Source organism: Pelecanus crispus, chromosome 1 (assembly GCF_030463565.1).
Source record: "Pelecanus crispus isolate bPelCri1 chromosome 1, bPelCri1.pri, whole genome shotgun sequence".
In the NCBI taxonomy this organism is placed as follows: domain Eukaryota; kingdom Metazoa; phylum Chordata; class Aves; order Pelecaniformes; family Pelecanidae; genus Pelecanus; species Pelecanus crispus.
Window position 1 is genome coordinate 127,090,644 of NC_134643.1, and position 16,252 is coordinate 127,106,895.

A 16,252-nucleotide genomic window follows, 5' to 3' on the forward strand; every position below is an offset into this window, starting at 1 on the left:
TAAGTGTCGCATAGTGTTGGGAATTTGTTACAGATCCATTTCCTCACCCTGATCAGTTGACAGTCTCCTTTAAACAGCTTAAGGAAGACTACAAAGTAAACAAGAAACTTGGGACTGAGCTGTAACACAGACAAAAAAATCAAAAGTAGTAACATACAGAATACACTGAATAAGTAGTAATATATAGAATATACTGAATTTTGTATCAGAAATAGCGTGGCCAGCAGGAGCAGGGAGGTGATTGTCCCCCTGTACTCAGCACTGGTGAGGCCGCACCTCGAATACTGTGTCCAGTTTTGGGCCCCTCAAGACAAGAAAGACATTGAGGTGCTGGAGCGTGTCCAAAGAAGGGCAACGAAGCTGGTGAAGGGTCTGGAGCACAGGCCTTATGAGGAGCGGCTGAGGGAACTGGGGTTGTTTAGCCTGGAGAAAAGGAGGATGAGGGGAGACCTTCTCGCTGTCTACAACTACCTGAAAGGAGGTTGTAGTGAGGTGGGTGTCGGTCTCTTCTCCCAAGTATCAAGTGATAGGACGAGAGGAAATGGGCTCAAGCTGCACCAGGGGAGGTTTAGATTGGATATTAGGAAATACTTCTTCACTGAAAGGGTTGTCAAGCATTGGAACAGGCTACCCAGGGAAGTGGTTGAGTCACCATCCCTGGAGGTATTTAAAAGATGTGCAGATGTGGTGGTTAGCTACATGGTTTAATGGTGGAGTTGGTAGTGTTAGGTTAATGGTTGGACTGGATGATCTTAAAGGTCCTTTCCAACCTAAATGATTCTGTGAAAACAGAAATAAAAACAGACTACAAAGGAAGAATTTAAAAACACTGCACTGGTATGTTAGGAAAGCAAAATTCAGTTTGAGTTCGAACTGGCAAAGGGAGATCTAGGGTAACAAGAAGAGCTTCTACAGCTACCTGAATAATAAAAAAATAAACACGGAAAATGTAGGCCTGTGATTGGTGGTCTAGTGACAGGGGATACAGAGAGAGCTTGGAAGCTTAATGCTGCCTTTGTCTTCACAAGCAAGATGCCCAGGTTTCTGTGCCCAGAGGCAGGGTTCAAGGAAGAGAACTACCAGTGGTGGGAGAAGATTGAGTTTGCTTCCGCAAACTTGTGAGGACACAACTTCATGGATCCATAATAATCTTGTACTGATTTCAACAACTGACTACCTGCTACATGGAATAAAGAAAGTTGTCGTGAGACTGCACACTCCTGAGATCATAAAAGTTTCAGAGATAATATATATTCCAGGTGGAATATTGACAGAAAGGTTTATTCAAAGTATCTTAACTCAGCCTTTTATGAATAAAAATGTTGCAGGTTTACCATAATAAATGATTCACTCTCAAATTTCCCTTTTTTTGCTCTTTGTCTTTAGTTGTATCCAATTAATCTGATTCCTTTGATTCATCCTCCTTATCCTAGTAGTTCCTGTGGAGGCAAAAGAAAGACAGGACATAGCAACACATCATATTAAAAAATACTGGAAAGTAATCCTAGTAACCTTAAACATAATTCTAGGACTATGCTGTCTACTTCAGTCATCTTTCCCATTGCCTTTCACTGCCAATACTTAAATTTAACTGTTACACGCTGTTTGTCAGTTGTCAGACAGACTCAGTACACACATATTGACTGCCAGCCGGCCCATATGTAACTCTGGAATAGCTAAAGAATGTCTCCTGTTTAGACAAGTATCATAAGAAACATGGAGCAAGAAGGATGGAATTCTTGTGTGGAAAAAAATGATGGTAATGGGACAGAGAATATAAGGCTGCAAGAAACCAGATTTTGTTACAGCTGCTCTTCACAGTATGTATATTTTCGTCAAATCATTTCCTCTTACTATAACTTAATCTTGCTAAACATAAAGACAAGGGGAACAATATGCTGCCTAATTAATTATGGATGTAGACCTATGCTGAAAAATGTATAAAATCCAACTCTTTGATTCTAGAAATAAAGAGCTGGAAGGAACTTTGAGAACATCTATCACATTCCTATGTTTTCATGCATTGGAATCTGCGTCTATGCTGTCTCTGACAGATACTTGGGTCCATTTGTTCTTTTTTTAAAAAATAAAACAAAACCAAACCACAAAAAAATAATGGGAATACCAGAACTGCTTCATTGTGGTAGGCCAGAAAATTTGTTAGAATCAAGTTCAGTCAAAAATAGTTATTTGAGTCCAAGAGACTTTGAGACAAACCAGGCTCAATGAACTTTTGCCAAATCCAAAGCAGAGCTATGCAGGAAACCTGCTTAGATTTCTGCTGGATCTGATCCAAGCCCAGGGATCCTGTAAGATGTCAGTCCTGTACACCAGATCAGCTAGCTGGCTAGTCTGCCCTGAAGCAGGAGTGCACTTTCAGAGGTAATGGGTAAAAAATGAGAGCAAATAAACTATGAAAATTCCATTCCAAGAGCTGACCTAAATGTTTAGTGTGTACCTCCAGGCATTTTCACACAGTTTAATAGTCTTTCTGATCCCTATGGATAGTGCTTTGCTTTGATTTATTGTAAAATGGACTGATTACAAATGGATAAATTTATCTTATGTTTTCATACATCCGATATGTAAGCTTGCAAATGCTAACACTTAATAAATACAAACACCACAATTGGGTGGAGGCCTACAGGCTAAATATAAGTAAACACAGATACAACCTTTTGTTGCTTCTTAGTAATTTTGTATTTAAAACAGGCTTCTGAACTGCCTGGAAGAAAACCTGAGCATCTGAATTCCAAATATCTTTGGTTTGTAAGAGAAACAAATCAACCAGAGACTGTTCAAACCATAATGCATAACAATACCTAAAATTTGTTTCTTCAGATTTGTTTTGCCTGCTTTTTAACTGCAGTTGAGAGAATAAGAATACACAGTTCCATTCATGAAAGAGAAGTGGAGTGCTCAAAACCCCCTGAATTACCCAGGGTCTGAAATTTTCTCTGTCATTTTTGTACAAAAAAAAGTTTGCAGATGCAATCACTTACAAACTCAGCCCTGCAAGTGCTGTCAACTGTACATGCATAGATAATGCTGCACAGAAGTGTCACTTCTAATTTGTACTGTTACAGTATACGAACTTGACTACTCAAAAACAGTTTACACCTATAGAGGACTGCCCCCCTTACGGAAGGTTGAGATTCCCATCGTCTCTTCAGCTTGATAATGGACCTCTCAGCAGCAGCATGACTTCAGCGGATTGACATACATCATTTCAAACCCTGATTGCTAATTGAAGAATGAGCACGCATGCCCCATTCCTCACCTTGATCCTCTTGATCTTTGTTTTCTTCTTCCTCTCTGCTTTCCTCATCTTCCTCTTCTGCATCCCCTGCTGCACTAAAAACTTCACTGAATACTTCATGAAGAGAAGGCTCATCATCCCTACCCTCAGCAGACTCATCAGTGACTGAAATACAAGAAATTAGAAATACCAAAGAAAATTCATTTTTACAAATTTGCACTCAGCCACTGTTTTCATGCAGTAGTCAATAAACCCTACTGAAGTCTGCAGTCTTTACTCACATGAGAAATCCCACAAAATCTTCTGTAACTGTTTATAATCAAGTTTGTATTACAGGCCATGATATAGACTAAAAAGATTCGCAGGCTTCCCAACATGGTTTTATCTCATTATGCTATGTGAGATAAAACAGACATATATACATTGTGCAGTTTATGAACAGCCTTGGAAGTTCCTGACAATCAATATGTGGTAAATTATAGGAGGAAAACCAAAAACAAACCAAAAAACCCAATCTCTCACACCACTTGATATTAAACATGAAAAACACGGTTTCAGGGGATAGTCAAAGCATGGAGTTTCCAGCTATCCAGCAGAACAAACCTGCAATTGATGGTATTTTATCCTCTTCAGTTACTGCCGCTGCTGCTCTTTCTTCCACGGCTTCTGCTGCTGGTGCTGCCACTGGGGAGGCTTCTCTGGGAGGAGGTGGGTTTTCCCCATGGGGAGTCCAGAGTGTTAATTTGGTAATTTCTGATACTTTCCATTTTGGTACAACAAGTAATGAGGGCTCCTCCTCTTCTTCTTCTTCTCCTTTATCCTAGAAGACAACTCATGAAAGCCAGCATCTCATCTTACAGGTATTAAGGGAGTAACTAAGATGACAGTTTTGTAAACTAAAACCTCTTTATCCGGGCTCAAAACGGCAATGACATGGCCTTTTAAAGTATTTACAGGTGGAGGAACTTCAGCAGCCACAAATCTTGGGAGAGAATTACACTTTGAACCTTGATGAAGTCAGTTGACTATTACTAATGAGCAATGCTTGCCAGCTTGCTTTCTTTAAGGTAAAATTTTGTCTCTCCCTTAAACAGAATGGCTGTGAGAGGCCTATCAATTATGTCTCATCTTCTATGCCTGTCTACAGGATAACAGTGGCAAATAAGACCTGATGCTCTGTCTAGTAGATGCTACACTGTCGATCTCACAGAGGAATAGAGTGGTAAAACAGCTCTTTCTGCCTCAATCTTTGCTTAGGGAAGACCTTGGAATGGATCTCAGGATCAGTAAGGTACTGCACAAAGCTGATGGTTTTTGAAATTTTAAGACAATATTTTTTATTTAAAAAATCATGCTTTATTTTTTTCCAAATATGAATGAGCCTTAGTAATGGAATCATTATCTGTATTGCAAGCTAATTTCTTTATTTTTTTTTAAATGGGCCTTGTTCTGCAATTACTTCAACTAAAGAAAAGAGGCAAAATTTAATCTTACTTTAGTGACAGCACTGTCCCTTGCTTTACACAGTCACTACAGCATTCGCATGAGAAAAAATTATTGTTCCTGAGAGTAATGATTTTCAGAAGCCAAGTGCTTAACCTTGGGTTCTTAAATTCATGTTTAAACTCCCACATCAATAGCCTAATGTTTCAAAATCAGCACATCCAACAATTTCCAACTGAACTGAGGATACACATCACTTTGGATAGTCATATGAATCTGATACTTAATTTGAGGATCTCTTGCTTTTCACCAGAAAAGCAAAACAGTCTCCATAGTTTGCAAATCTCTATCATTAACGATAGGAATTTATTATTGTTATTATTTTGTCCTTGTCTTAAGAAACAATTGCTGCGTTGGAGAATTTTCAAAGAGTGTGTAATGGGAACTAAAGTGTCACACAACAGAGGTAGCAAACTTCTAAGATAAAATGTGGTATATTTTCTTGAAATCAAACCAGTAATACTAAGATACATTTCTTATTTCTATACCTACTTGGCACCATATTAATAAGAAACATTTCACAACATTCATGCATGAAAGAGAAGGAAAAACAGGCCCTGATCCCAGCTGCTCCCTACAATTATTAGGAGCTGTGGACATTAAGCTCCTAACAGGACCAGGACAACAATGGGATATGACTCCAAAACACGAATCTGCTGGTAATTACCATTTGTACGCATAACATCAAGCAACTGAGAAATGTAAGACGAAATATTTGTCATTGTTTTCTGGTGTTCAGAACAGAGTGGAATACAGGCTAAATATACAGAAAAATACATCTACATTCTTCTGTGGTTTGAAATTTCAAATGGTCTTGATTCTTCTAAACTTTCAGCAGAAAGGACTCCTGTCTGCAAGTAGCGCAAAAATCACACCTTGTACTTGTCAAAGCTTACACAGTAGAGAAGCTAAAGAAAAAAGCAATATAAAACCTCATTTAGTTCTTAAGAATCCCTGAGTTTCTACCCTTTGTTGACTGGTTAGATCTACTTTAACATTAGTATCTATAAGACATTTTATAGATTACTCAACAATAGATTTGATTTACTGAGTACTCTGGTATTCAGTATAATTTCCACTATTTCTTTTACCTGCTCTGATTGTATGTATTCACCATGCTGTTCACATCCAATATCAAAGACATATTTGCCATGACCTACAGGCTGCACAAAGATACAAAGAAGTCAGGAGAACTATAAAGTTAGTACATTCTAAGCATATAAATGTAAAACATGCTTTACTACAGAATTCATACAATAGTTAATGTAGTTTGAAAGCAAAGTTGCAGAGAAACTTGGCATTCTGTCCTACAGATGAATTCAGTTTCATGTTACACTTGTGGTACAAGAAATCCAACAAAAGATCAGGAACTTAGCTTCTTATTTTAAGTGGAAACAGATCATATTAAGGCAATTCCATGCTAACTGTTCAGATGAATAGAGAGTTTTCCAGCACACTTACATTTCCATTCAAAAACTTGCCCTTATATCTATGGTTTAGGTGGATAAGTTCAGCTTCTCCTTCCTGGTTTCCGTTTACCCAACCACCAACATACTTAGATCCTGTGTCTTTATAGACATATGTACCTTGCCCGTGCCTAAGGAGAAAATAATAATTTTGCTTTATATTACTGAATATTAAGAATTTAGGATGTTGTTATACTTAAGGCATTAAAACTGTATTATTTAAGTAGCTGAAATGACTCAAGTTGGATTAAATTGCCAAGGTCATCCAGTAGCACTTGATTTGCTGCAGTCAGCCACACTTTGAAAATAACCTTTGCATTTTAATGCCATCGGGTGACTTGAAACATCACTGAAAGAATGAAACAAACCTATTGTGGTTAAACCATTCTCCAGTATAGGTGTCTCCATTTGCATACATATACTCTCCATAGCCATGTCTCTGGTCATTCACCCAGTCTCCTTCAATGAGAATATGACAAAAACAGAGTGAGACGTGGTGTATTTCATTGCGTGATAGAGTGGTCTGTTTGTAAAGTTATCATACATGAATTATTAGAGAAGGAAAAGAAAGTTATGACACTGTTGTGATTCATTACCATTCCTTACACTGTTCCTTACTCTAAGACCTTGCTCTTTTTTCTTCTCTCTGTCCGTCTCCACACATATTTGTGCAGATGCCTGACCTCCCTCTCATTTTGTCCATCATGGTCTGTCTCTTATCACTCTCCATTATCATTATGAACACAAGAAACCATCATGATCCTATCTTTAAATTTGGACATGTATTACAGTTGCATCAGATAATGTGACACTTCCACTCAGGTAAAAAGAGGGACTACTTTAGTTTGACTCATTTGCTAAAATTGTCCTGTCAGTCAGGGGGCATATATACTCAAAAGGATGCTAGATGTGTCTTAATTACTCTTCTATTCAAACATAAAAGAAATTTAAAAAAAAAAAAAATCATACATGCATATGCTCCTGTAAGGCAAGATTGGCCTGCTCTTTTTGCTCTCTGCTTCTAGCCCTCACAATGTGAATGTCCTTTCTTGCCTAGCTTAGAAAGGAGGGGGGTAAATATTGTCCCTTGGAGCCCAACTGATATTCAGAGTGTTTTGGGTACTCTCCTGAAAGAAGAGAAACAATGTGAGTCTCAACTTCAAAATTCAGAGGCATCCCAACCCCCGAGTAAGTGCTCTAGTCAGTAGGCTATTTTTTAAGGATGCACCTAATAAAGTCCTAAAATACTTTATTTCTAATCATCATTCAGAAATAAGTAACTCTACTCTCTTCTACCAAGATTGCACTGATTTGTAAAAGATAATCAATATTTCTCAGGACTCAGAACACCCCACTTGAAAGGAGGACATGACAAGAATAAACCGCTACTAAATACCACACTTCTCACAATAATTGACATAAATCCCCATAAATAAAACCCACACTTCTCAGAGCTTGTAGTAAAAAAGGAATAAAAGGAAAACATTTTGCAGCAAATTTAGCTTCTTAAAATAATACATTCTCCAATTCACTATCTCCTTGCATTTGGGGGATGGAGGATGTGGTGAGGGGGGGGAATGTGTCCTTTCAGTTACAGAAATCCTTGCAGTTGTGTTCAGTGTTTTACCTTCATATTTTGATCCATCTGGATAAAAAAAAATACCCCGGCCATGCTTTTTGTTTTGAAGATACTCTCCAATGTAGCAAGCACCATTTTTAAATCTGTAGGTCCCCTGAAATGTATTTGGTATAGATAAAATACTTGTCAGTTCTCACTCTTATTTCAATATAGTGCCCAAACTAACAGAACTGCTGAAACATAGGCACAACTGCTGTCTTCTGTCACTGTCTTACCCGTCCATTTCTGAAACCATGTTCATATTCTCCATCGTATGTATCACCATTGGGCAGATGTGCTTTTCCACGTCCATGTCGCTCACCTTCTGAATTGCGTTCACCATCATACTCCTGATGAAATGTGAGAAAAAAAAAAAAAATCGCTGAGAAGGGCTAGACCTGACTGAATCTAACCTCATTAGACAGAGGAAAACGGGTGTTTGTTCAAAGCTGCTCCGATTTGGCTTGAATCAGAGACTGCGGGAGCACCTGGCCAACAGATGTACTGCTTATGCAGACACTTCCATCAGATCCTGGCACCCAGAGGCTTTCCTCCCTTCCTGACACACCACTGGAAAGTACGGATGACTTGTTTTCATCCAGCGGAGACAGTTAGGCAGGTCCCAACCGAAATGGTGGCAGCCCCACTTCCGAAACTCCCCTGCCTGGAGGAAGCACCTCGGGAGCTCTCCCAGGCTCGGCACGGACCACGTACAATATTTAAGACACCGTGACCGGTAACGTTCACTCTTCCCTTCCCCGCTGGCGCTCCCCCACCCGCTGCCCGAGGCGCCCGTGGCCGTGAGCCGCTTCCCCGCTTCCCGCCCCGCTCCTCCCCAGCGCCCTCGGCGGCGGATGCTCCCGGCAGGGGCCGGCAGACGGAGGCAGGACCGCCTGCGCTGGTGCTGCCGAGCCGCCAGCGGCACCCCGACCGCCCCGGCGGACCCCTAAGTCGGCCTCGGCCTCCTCGGTCTCCTCCAAGCTCAGGTCCGACATGGCCGCGGCGCCGCCGTCACCGTGGCAACCGGGGCGCGCGGGCGGGCTCGCGCTGCTGTCCCGGGTGCTGAGGGCAACGGCCCCGCCCGGCCCCGCCCCGCCCCGCCCCGCCCCGCGGGGGTGTTCTGAGGGGGAGCGCGGGCGGCCGGCGCCATCACCGGCCGCGGAGGGTCCCGCCGCCCCGGCATGTCCCCCGGGCTGCCCCCCCCGGGCTGCCCCTCCCGGGCTGCCCACCCCAGGCTACCCCTCCCGGGCTACCCCTCCCGGGCTACCCCTCCCGGGCTGCCTGGTGGCTCTCGGCGCGGAAGTCCCCGGAAGGGTGCGCCAAGCGTCAGAGGACTGCCGTGTTAATAAACGCTTGGGGGGGGGGGGGGGTGGGCCGCCGCCTTTTTCCCTGGCCCCCGTCTCCCTTCTGCTTCGTGCGCTTCGCTTTTCCCGACCTCTACCTGAAGTGTCGTGAAACAGGCTGGCGACATTTGAGATGAGACCTGAGACCCCTCGGTCTCCTGACAGCTCCCAGTAGTTTGGCCAGTTTGGCCTGTAAACAACATCTATTTTTTTTTTTTTTCTGTCAGGTTTAATTATGTTCAGAAATTCCAGTCCATGGATCTTATCTTTTTGGTTTGTATCTTAACAGTTCCAGCCTGATGAGCCTCATTCACCTGCTCAACAGACCAGACGTTTCGCCCTGCGCGGCCTGGTGAATCCCACTGGAATTCAGTACACTCCTTCAGCTGGAGCCAGAAAGCCAACGGCATTCATCTCCAGTCTCTGAAATCCCACAGGATTCCCACAGCTAGCTTGCCAGCGCATGTCCGACGGCGCGGTTAAAGACAGAGGACCCACGTGTACTCATCGAGGGGCGTCCCAGAAACATGCTTTGGCTGTCACCGGCACGCCTGGGACACTGTCATGCTGCTGGTGGCCAAGCTCTGCATTTTGGGGCACTCTGAGAAGATTCCCTTGTTTTCTATGCAAAGTGCAGCAGAATGGTCCGTACGGGTAATTCGGGGGTCAGGACAGAGGTGGGGAAATGCTCTGGTGCCAATCACTGCTGGAGCTTAGGCATTGGAAGTCATCAAACAACTGTGTGATCTGGCCTGGAAGATCCTGTGTTTCTGCGGAAATGAATGGAGTGCAAGTTATCTCTCCCGTTATTCTTTCTAAATTGCACTAACTGCCGTGGTGATAGGGGCACTGTGCAGTTCTAACAGAGTAACTAGTGAGATAGCAGAACAATGAGTCAATCAGGTCTTTACATCACTTAAGCATCTTCTGCTTTCACACATACAATTACTTCCACTATTTTTTTTTCTTGTCTTTTTAGTAACTACAATTCTTAATGATCTTAGTATGTAGGAAATTCTCTGTGTTCTGACTTTTCTCCAAACCTCTCTACTCAGTCAGCCTCAGCAGTGATCTACATAACTCTGATGACAAGTTCAGTCACCTCAGCCAGGCAAGAACCTCCTGTACTAATATGATTACAGCTAAATCAATGCAGGGAGGCAAAAGAAAGGTTCTCATTTCCGAAAAGGCCAAGAAGAGTGGAAGGGAGTCGCTCACAAGGAAAGGGAGAGAGGATAGGACATCACAGCCACCCTCAGTCCATATTAATCAGCAAAAATACCCCAAATGGTAGTGAAGTGGTGGCTCCATAGTGCTTGCAGGAGTTTGGCAGGACCCGGGGCCTGCCGGTGATACAGAAGTCAGGCAAATCACCTCACTATCACTTTGCACAAGTAATTTAATGGCCAAGGTTTCATGGGAGGAGCATGCAAGGATATGTGTGGTGAAAAGCAGTTAGCTAACTAAGCGCTGGGCAGAGGAGGTGACACTCTGAGGTAGGCAGCCAAAGGAGTGGCAAGAGGTTGGAAAACGTGATGGAGGTCACCTTATACCCTAGGTCAAAGCTTTACCACCCAAACCAGAAGAAAAACTGTGTCATCTCTGTACAAAGATATACCATATATTCAGGCAATTTTCTTAGTTCTCATAAACAGGAATCTAAATAGGCAGTATTTAGATAATAAATAAATAGTATTTATTTATTAAGGTGTGTCACTTATGTGGCATATGTGTCTTTTTGTTTCCAGTTGGGCAAAGATGAAAACGAAAGAGAACTATTGCTAAATATCATTGTGTTGTTAGTTCATAGGAAGCGTTTGGGCTTCCGAGTTAACACCCAGCTACTAATTTGAGAGTGCTTTCTGTTTGAAACATTTAAGAACATTGAAACTAAATTTTGTTAGCTGGCAGAGCTTTAAGAAGCTATATATTTATTAACTCAAAATTGTATGGTTATTTCTCTTTCCTGAACATCTCCAGCATTTGACTAGGGAAGCCTAATTTGCATAATGGCTGTACTGTTAATAAGTAACTGCAGAGTATACAAACTACTGCTCTGATTGCTTACCTCCTGCAGAACTGGGTATGAGTGCACGTTATCTGAAGCATAGTCTGTGCATTTCCTCCTTTCTTACTCTCGATGATGCCTCAGTTTCTTCTTTCACCTAAGGATGGCTAAATTATTTTATCTGTGATAAGGCAATGTCTCTAATTATAAAACTGGTTACTCAGTCTTTGAGTGGCATGTTAATTCTAAGCAGACACTGCGGCTCAGAGTTGTAAGGGAAAATATGTTTGGGATGCATACAGAAGTGCTCCCTGTTAAACCTGATGGCAAAAATAACTGGATGTGTCTTTTGGCTTCAAAGTTCATGTAGCCCAGGGTACAGCTGTGACACAAACAGGACGCAGTGACAAGCCATCAGAGACACTCTCCCTAATGATCACTAGCTCTACTTAGTGTTTCAGAGTCCTGAAGGAGGAAAGGGTCTGAAGGAAGAACAGTTCATTTTCTCGGGAAACAGACAGGAACTATTTCTTTATAAAATTTAAGCTGCTCTGAACCTAGAAAGGGCAGATAGCAAAAATGTCTGTGTGTCAGGATCACATAGTTTGACCTATATGCGGGAGGCATCATTTAAAGTTTTCTATACCTAGAAACTGTCTTGTGAGTACAACTACAGCTTATACAGATGATACAATTAATGACAAGGAGGATATATTTTGTAGTTTCTGGTCATTCAGTTGCATTTGGGTGTGTTTCAATGTCAGATTAAAGTTAAGCTTTAAGTATGTTACTATTTAAAGAAGGGCTGCTATCATCTTTATTTTCTTCTTTTTTCCTTTTCCATCAAAGGATCAATTCTTAATTCATGCTAGGTGCACTTGGGCATTCCTGCCCTCTAGGAGCTCTCTGCTCTAGAAAAGCAGTTGGCATTCAGGGATGAAAAAATACCTCACAGTCAGTATAAGAATAAAGCAGTGTTTATATTGCATTTTTCTGTACTTGGTCTCTGGAAGTGGGTTTTGTTTCATTAAATAAGCATAACCCCAAACCTAAGCTTCTTTATTTAGGCATAGCTTGTAATGACATAAAGCTGAAGCAGCCCAATCCTTTCGTCTGTACCATCTGACGTCCTAACCTGGTAACTCAGAATGAATTCAATAGAGAAGAATGAAACTATTGAGGTAGATGGGACTAATCTGCTGCCTCTTCATTCCTGTCAGCTTGAATACCTTCATACTTCATCTTCTTATACGTGCCTTGCAAGGCAATTGCTTTAGTGTAAGCTCTCTGTGTGGTCTGTTTTCTATTTTACCATGGTATCTGTAACTGTTCTGGTATTTGATTTCTATTAAAATATGCCTCAGTCGTCCCCTCTCATCAGTGATCAAGTCTGCAAGCATGGAGAAATTAAATCTATCAGTAGTCTATCTGCCTATTTCAATCTGCTTACTCCTCAGGAATTGTTTCTCTAGCCATTTCTTGCACTTCCACTCAGCTCTCCAGGCAATTTAAGAAGAGTAGAAATAAGGGCAAAGTCACAAGACAAACTCTCCCATTTCCTGCTGGAAGCAGAATTGAATTCTTCAAGATATGTTCCTCAAAATAGATGTTCTTCTTTTGTAATGAAAGATGGTCTATACATTGTTTTACAGATTCCATTTATAATAATACAGCTTGGCTGTGGGTTTGTTTTTTTAAAAAAATTCTCCATTCTCAGTACATTCTCGTTCATTTTTCTGCGAGCAGGTGGCTGAAGGTATGAGAGCTGATCTGGGTCTCTAACCAGGGAACCTCCAGCCTAGCTACAGGGGCCACCGATCCCTGTAGCAACAGGTCACATGCAGCAGCTCTGCCCAGGACTCCCTCCAGTAGATCCTACCCCAATAGACACCACTGTTCCTATAACCACTTTTTTTACAGATCTTTCCTTAGGCGGCACGAGGTGATTTAACAGTCCCACTCTCCAGCCCTCTGGAAAGCCTCGGGGAGGGTCAGAGTATCATACTGTCAGCACCCCTGACCTCAGTTTTCTGAATGGAACAGGAAACTGATAGGCAATTCTCAAGGTTCAAATAAATGTCATTATTCCTGTATTTCTCCTGCAGTCATAGCAATATCTATCTTTATGTAGTTTTACTGCCCTGCCACCTCCATGTTTCACTTGCTACAGGTTTTTTTCTTCATAAGTAGCCTGTAGTACTCCGGTACCATCCTGCTCTGGCTGGGGAAAAGGCTGTGCTGGCACAGTGGTCTTGTCCGCTGGTCTCTTTTTCTAAAGATACCAACCAGTGATTCTCACTGGCTTTCTGGCAAGCTAGATGCGATGAAAGTACCAGTCTGGAAACTATGTAGTTGTATTAGTGCGGTGCTGTGCCGGTGCAAAAATTTCTCATCAGGAGGCAGGACATACTGTGCTAGCTCAGCTAGATAGCTTCCAGACCACAGCTGCCTTACCTCCAGCCCTTTCTGAGTATGGCTGCAGCAGGGCTATACCTGTCTACTCCCAGCCATATGGGCATATCCTTCACAGCCTCTTTCTTTTTTGGATCTTTTGGATTTTTTTTTTTTTGTCTGCCACAGCTCAATGGCAGGTTGTATTTAGATTGCAGCCAGCGTTGATGTGAATTGCTTATACAATGTCCCAGCTGCTCTGCTGGGAAAACAAAGCATGTAAAACTAATAAAGGCAACTAAAAGTCATGATTATATTAGTCCTGAGAATCCTGCTACTTGTGTGGAATAAAGTCTAAGTAAATATCGATTTTTATCTAGTAAAATACTATTTAACAACCCATTATTATGTAAAGAAGTTATGAACTTTTCTGATCCCCTAAGACAAAGAGATCACTCAGTGGCTAAATAGATTAGATTAGCCTCTTCCATCTGTGCAATTATGAATCAAAAAATATACTTGTGCAATTTACTGGAAAGAAAATAAATACATTAATCAGCTAAAGGATACAGTAGTCTGCATTCAGACCTTTGTTCAGCCAGCATCACCTATTCAGCAAAGGAAAGACCATGCTGACATCCACTGACTTCAAAGTGTTTTACTATGTCAGGACTTGAGGAGTTAAGAGCACCACTCTTGGTCAGTGGAAGTAAAATTTAACTGTCAACCAGGAAATTAGATTATCTTTTCTGATAGAAGTGTCAGCAGAAGCAGATGTAAGCATCTGTCAATGCATACATCTTTACTTCTGTTTGGTTTTGCAGACAAGAACACTCCCTTTCCTATTTCCCCTGCTATGAGCATTGCCCGAGGCTTAGAAAGCCAAGCTGCTGCCATGCTTGCTACCCAATACAACCATTTACTGGACCATAACCTTCATTTGCATTTCCTCCTAGAAAGGAACTGGGAAAATGTCCTTTCTGTTCTTCTCTGTGAAGATCTAGATTACATATTTATTTTCAAAAATGGGGTTTTGTGTTCCATTTTTTAACCATTTACTCCTGGTTGTAGACCCCTTTTTATCTCCAACGGGCCTCTGGCCCTCCTTTGATACTCTAGTAACCAGCAGGCTGTTGCGCAGCCAGCAGCACAAGCCTTCTCTCTACCTTCTTACTTCATTTGGTGGCTTCTGGCAACTGTAGCTGCTGGTGGCCAGCACCAGCCCTAGCAGAGAGCGCAGCTGTGCCAAGTGTGGCAGCCAGCAGGTTTCAGTGACGTTAGAGGAACGGGTTAGGAGGGACCTTTATTTTAACAGGAGATGCAGTTTCTGCTTTAAGTAGGAAAAATATCAGGGGGTTTTGTAGCTGTTTGGCCCGTGCCTTTTTGCAAGTTGCTCGTAACTGAAGATAGAAGGGTACTCAAGTAAGGTTAAATTCTTTAAGGAACTTAAAAAGGGCCAAGCCAACATCAATTTAAAAAAAAATTAGGATCCTGCATGATGATGATAGTTGTTGTGATAATTTGGGATGGCTAATCACGTATACAAACAAATGCACTGTGATGGGTTTGCCCTGTTCTGCTGTAAAGAGACTGTCTTCGTTTAACCCCAGCCAGCAACCAAGCACCACCCAGCGGCTCACTCACTCCCCCTGCCCCAGTGGGATGGGGGAGAGAATCCAAAGAGTTAAGTGAGAAACACTCCTGGGTTGAGATAAGAACAGTTTAATAATTGAAATAAAATAAAGTAAAATAGTAGTAGTAGTAATAATAATAATGGTATACAAAGCAAGCGATGCACAATGTAATTGCTCACCACCCACTGACTGATGCCCAGCCAGCCCCCAAGCAGCGATCACTGCCCCCCGGCCAACCCCGCCCAGTTTCTATACTGAGCATGACCCCACATGGTATGGAATAGCCCTTTGGCCGGTTTGGGTCAGCTGTCCTGGCTGTGCCCCCTCCCAGCTTCTCACTGGCAGGGCATGAGAAGTTGAACAGTCCTTGACTGGTGTAAGCACTGTTCAGCAACAACTAAACCATCAGTGTGTTATCAGCATTATCCTCATCCTAAATCCAAGAGCGGCTCTGGGACATGCCTCTTGATGCTCCACCTCCAAATGTTAAGAGTCACTAAACTTAGCCCTTACTGCCCAGGACGTCAGCCATTTCAGCTAAGCTGATGGGGTTTGGAGCAGATGATTTCTCTTTTGGATTCACAAGGGACATGGGACTGCATTGTCAAAAAGCACCTATGCACTGTCCTTCCCCCGTGACACTGGATGAAACTGTGGTTTGTCTTAGACTGCATGACAGTTCTGTAAAAGCTGTTCTGATGAGAGACCTTTTGATGCTGAGTAGCGGCTTTTGCTTTTATCTGTGAACCAAAATCATCTCCTTAGAAGCGAAGATTGATGCTAATCAAGGGCAGTGCATTAGCTTTTCAAGTAGGAACTTTGTAGCATTTGGGGAGATGACGTGAAGACTTCTTTTTTTAACCTCTGATTCACTACTAAGAAATCTCAGCTAGAAGGATGTGAGCCTGAGCAGGAGTCAACATCTGCCAGCGAGAAGCTTAGCAGCAGCAGGCTGTGCGACACCCATCTACATTGCAATAGTCTGGTGCAACTCTGAGAGCCTGTCTCTGCAAACCTTACTGTAAGAGAG

General features: G+C 42.2%; 1 protein-coding gene across 1 annotated transcript; it reads right to left on the minus strand.

Annotated features, from left to right (window-relative positions):
- Nucleotides 1-3,224: 3,224 nt before the first annotated feature.
- On the minus strand, nucleotides 3,225-8,841 carry RSPH1 (radial spoke head component 1). Its single transcript, XM_075714138.1, has 8 exons — nucleotides 8,791-8,841; nucleotides 8,083-8,196; nucleotides 7,856-7,961; nucleotides 6,597-6,687; nucleotides 6,224-6,359; nucleotides 5,854-5,925; nucleotides 3,863-4,079; nucleotides 3,225-3,424 (listed from the first exon to the last, which is right to left on the minus strand). The coding sequence occupies exons 1-8, from the start codon at nucleotides 8,839-8,841 to the stop codon at nucleotides 3,225-3,227; spliced, it is 987 nt and encodes a 328-aa protein (XP_075570253.1).
- Nucleotides 8,842-16,252: the final 7,411 nt, after the last annotated feature.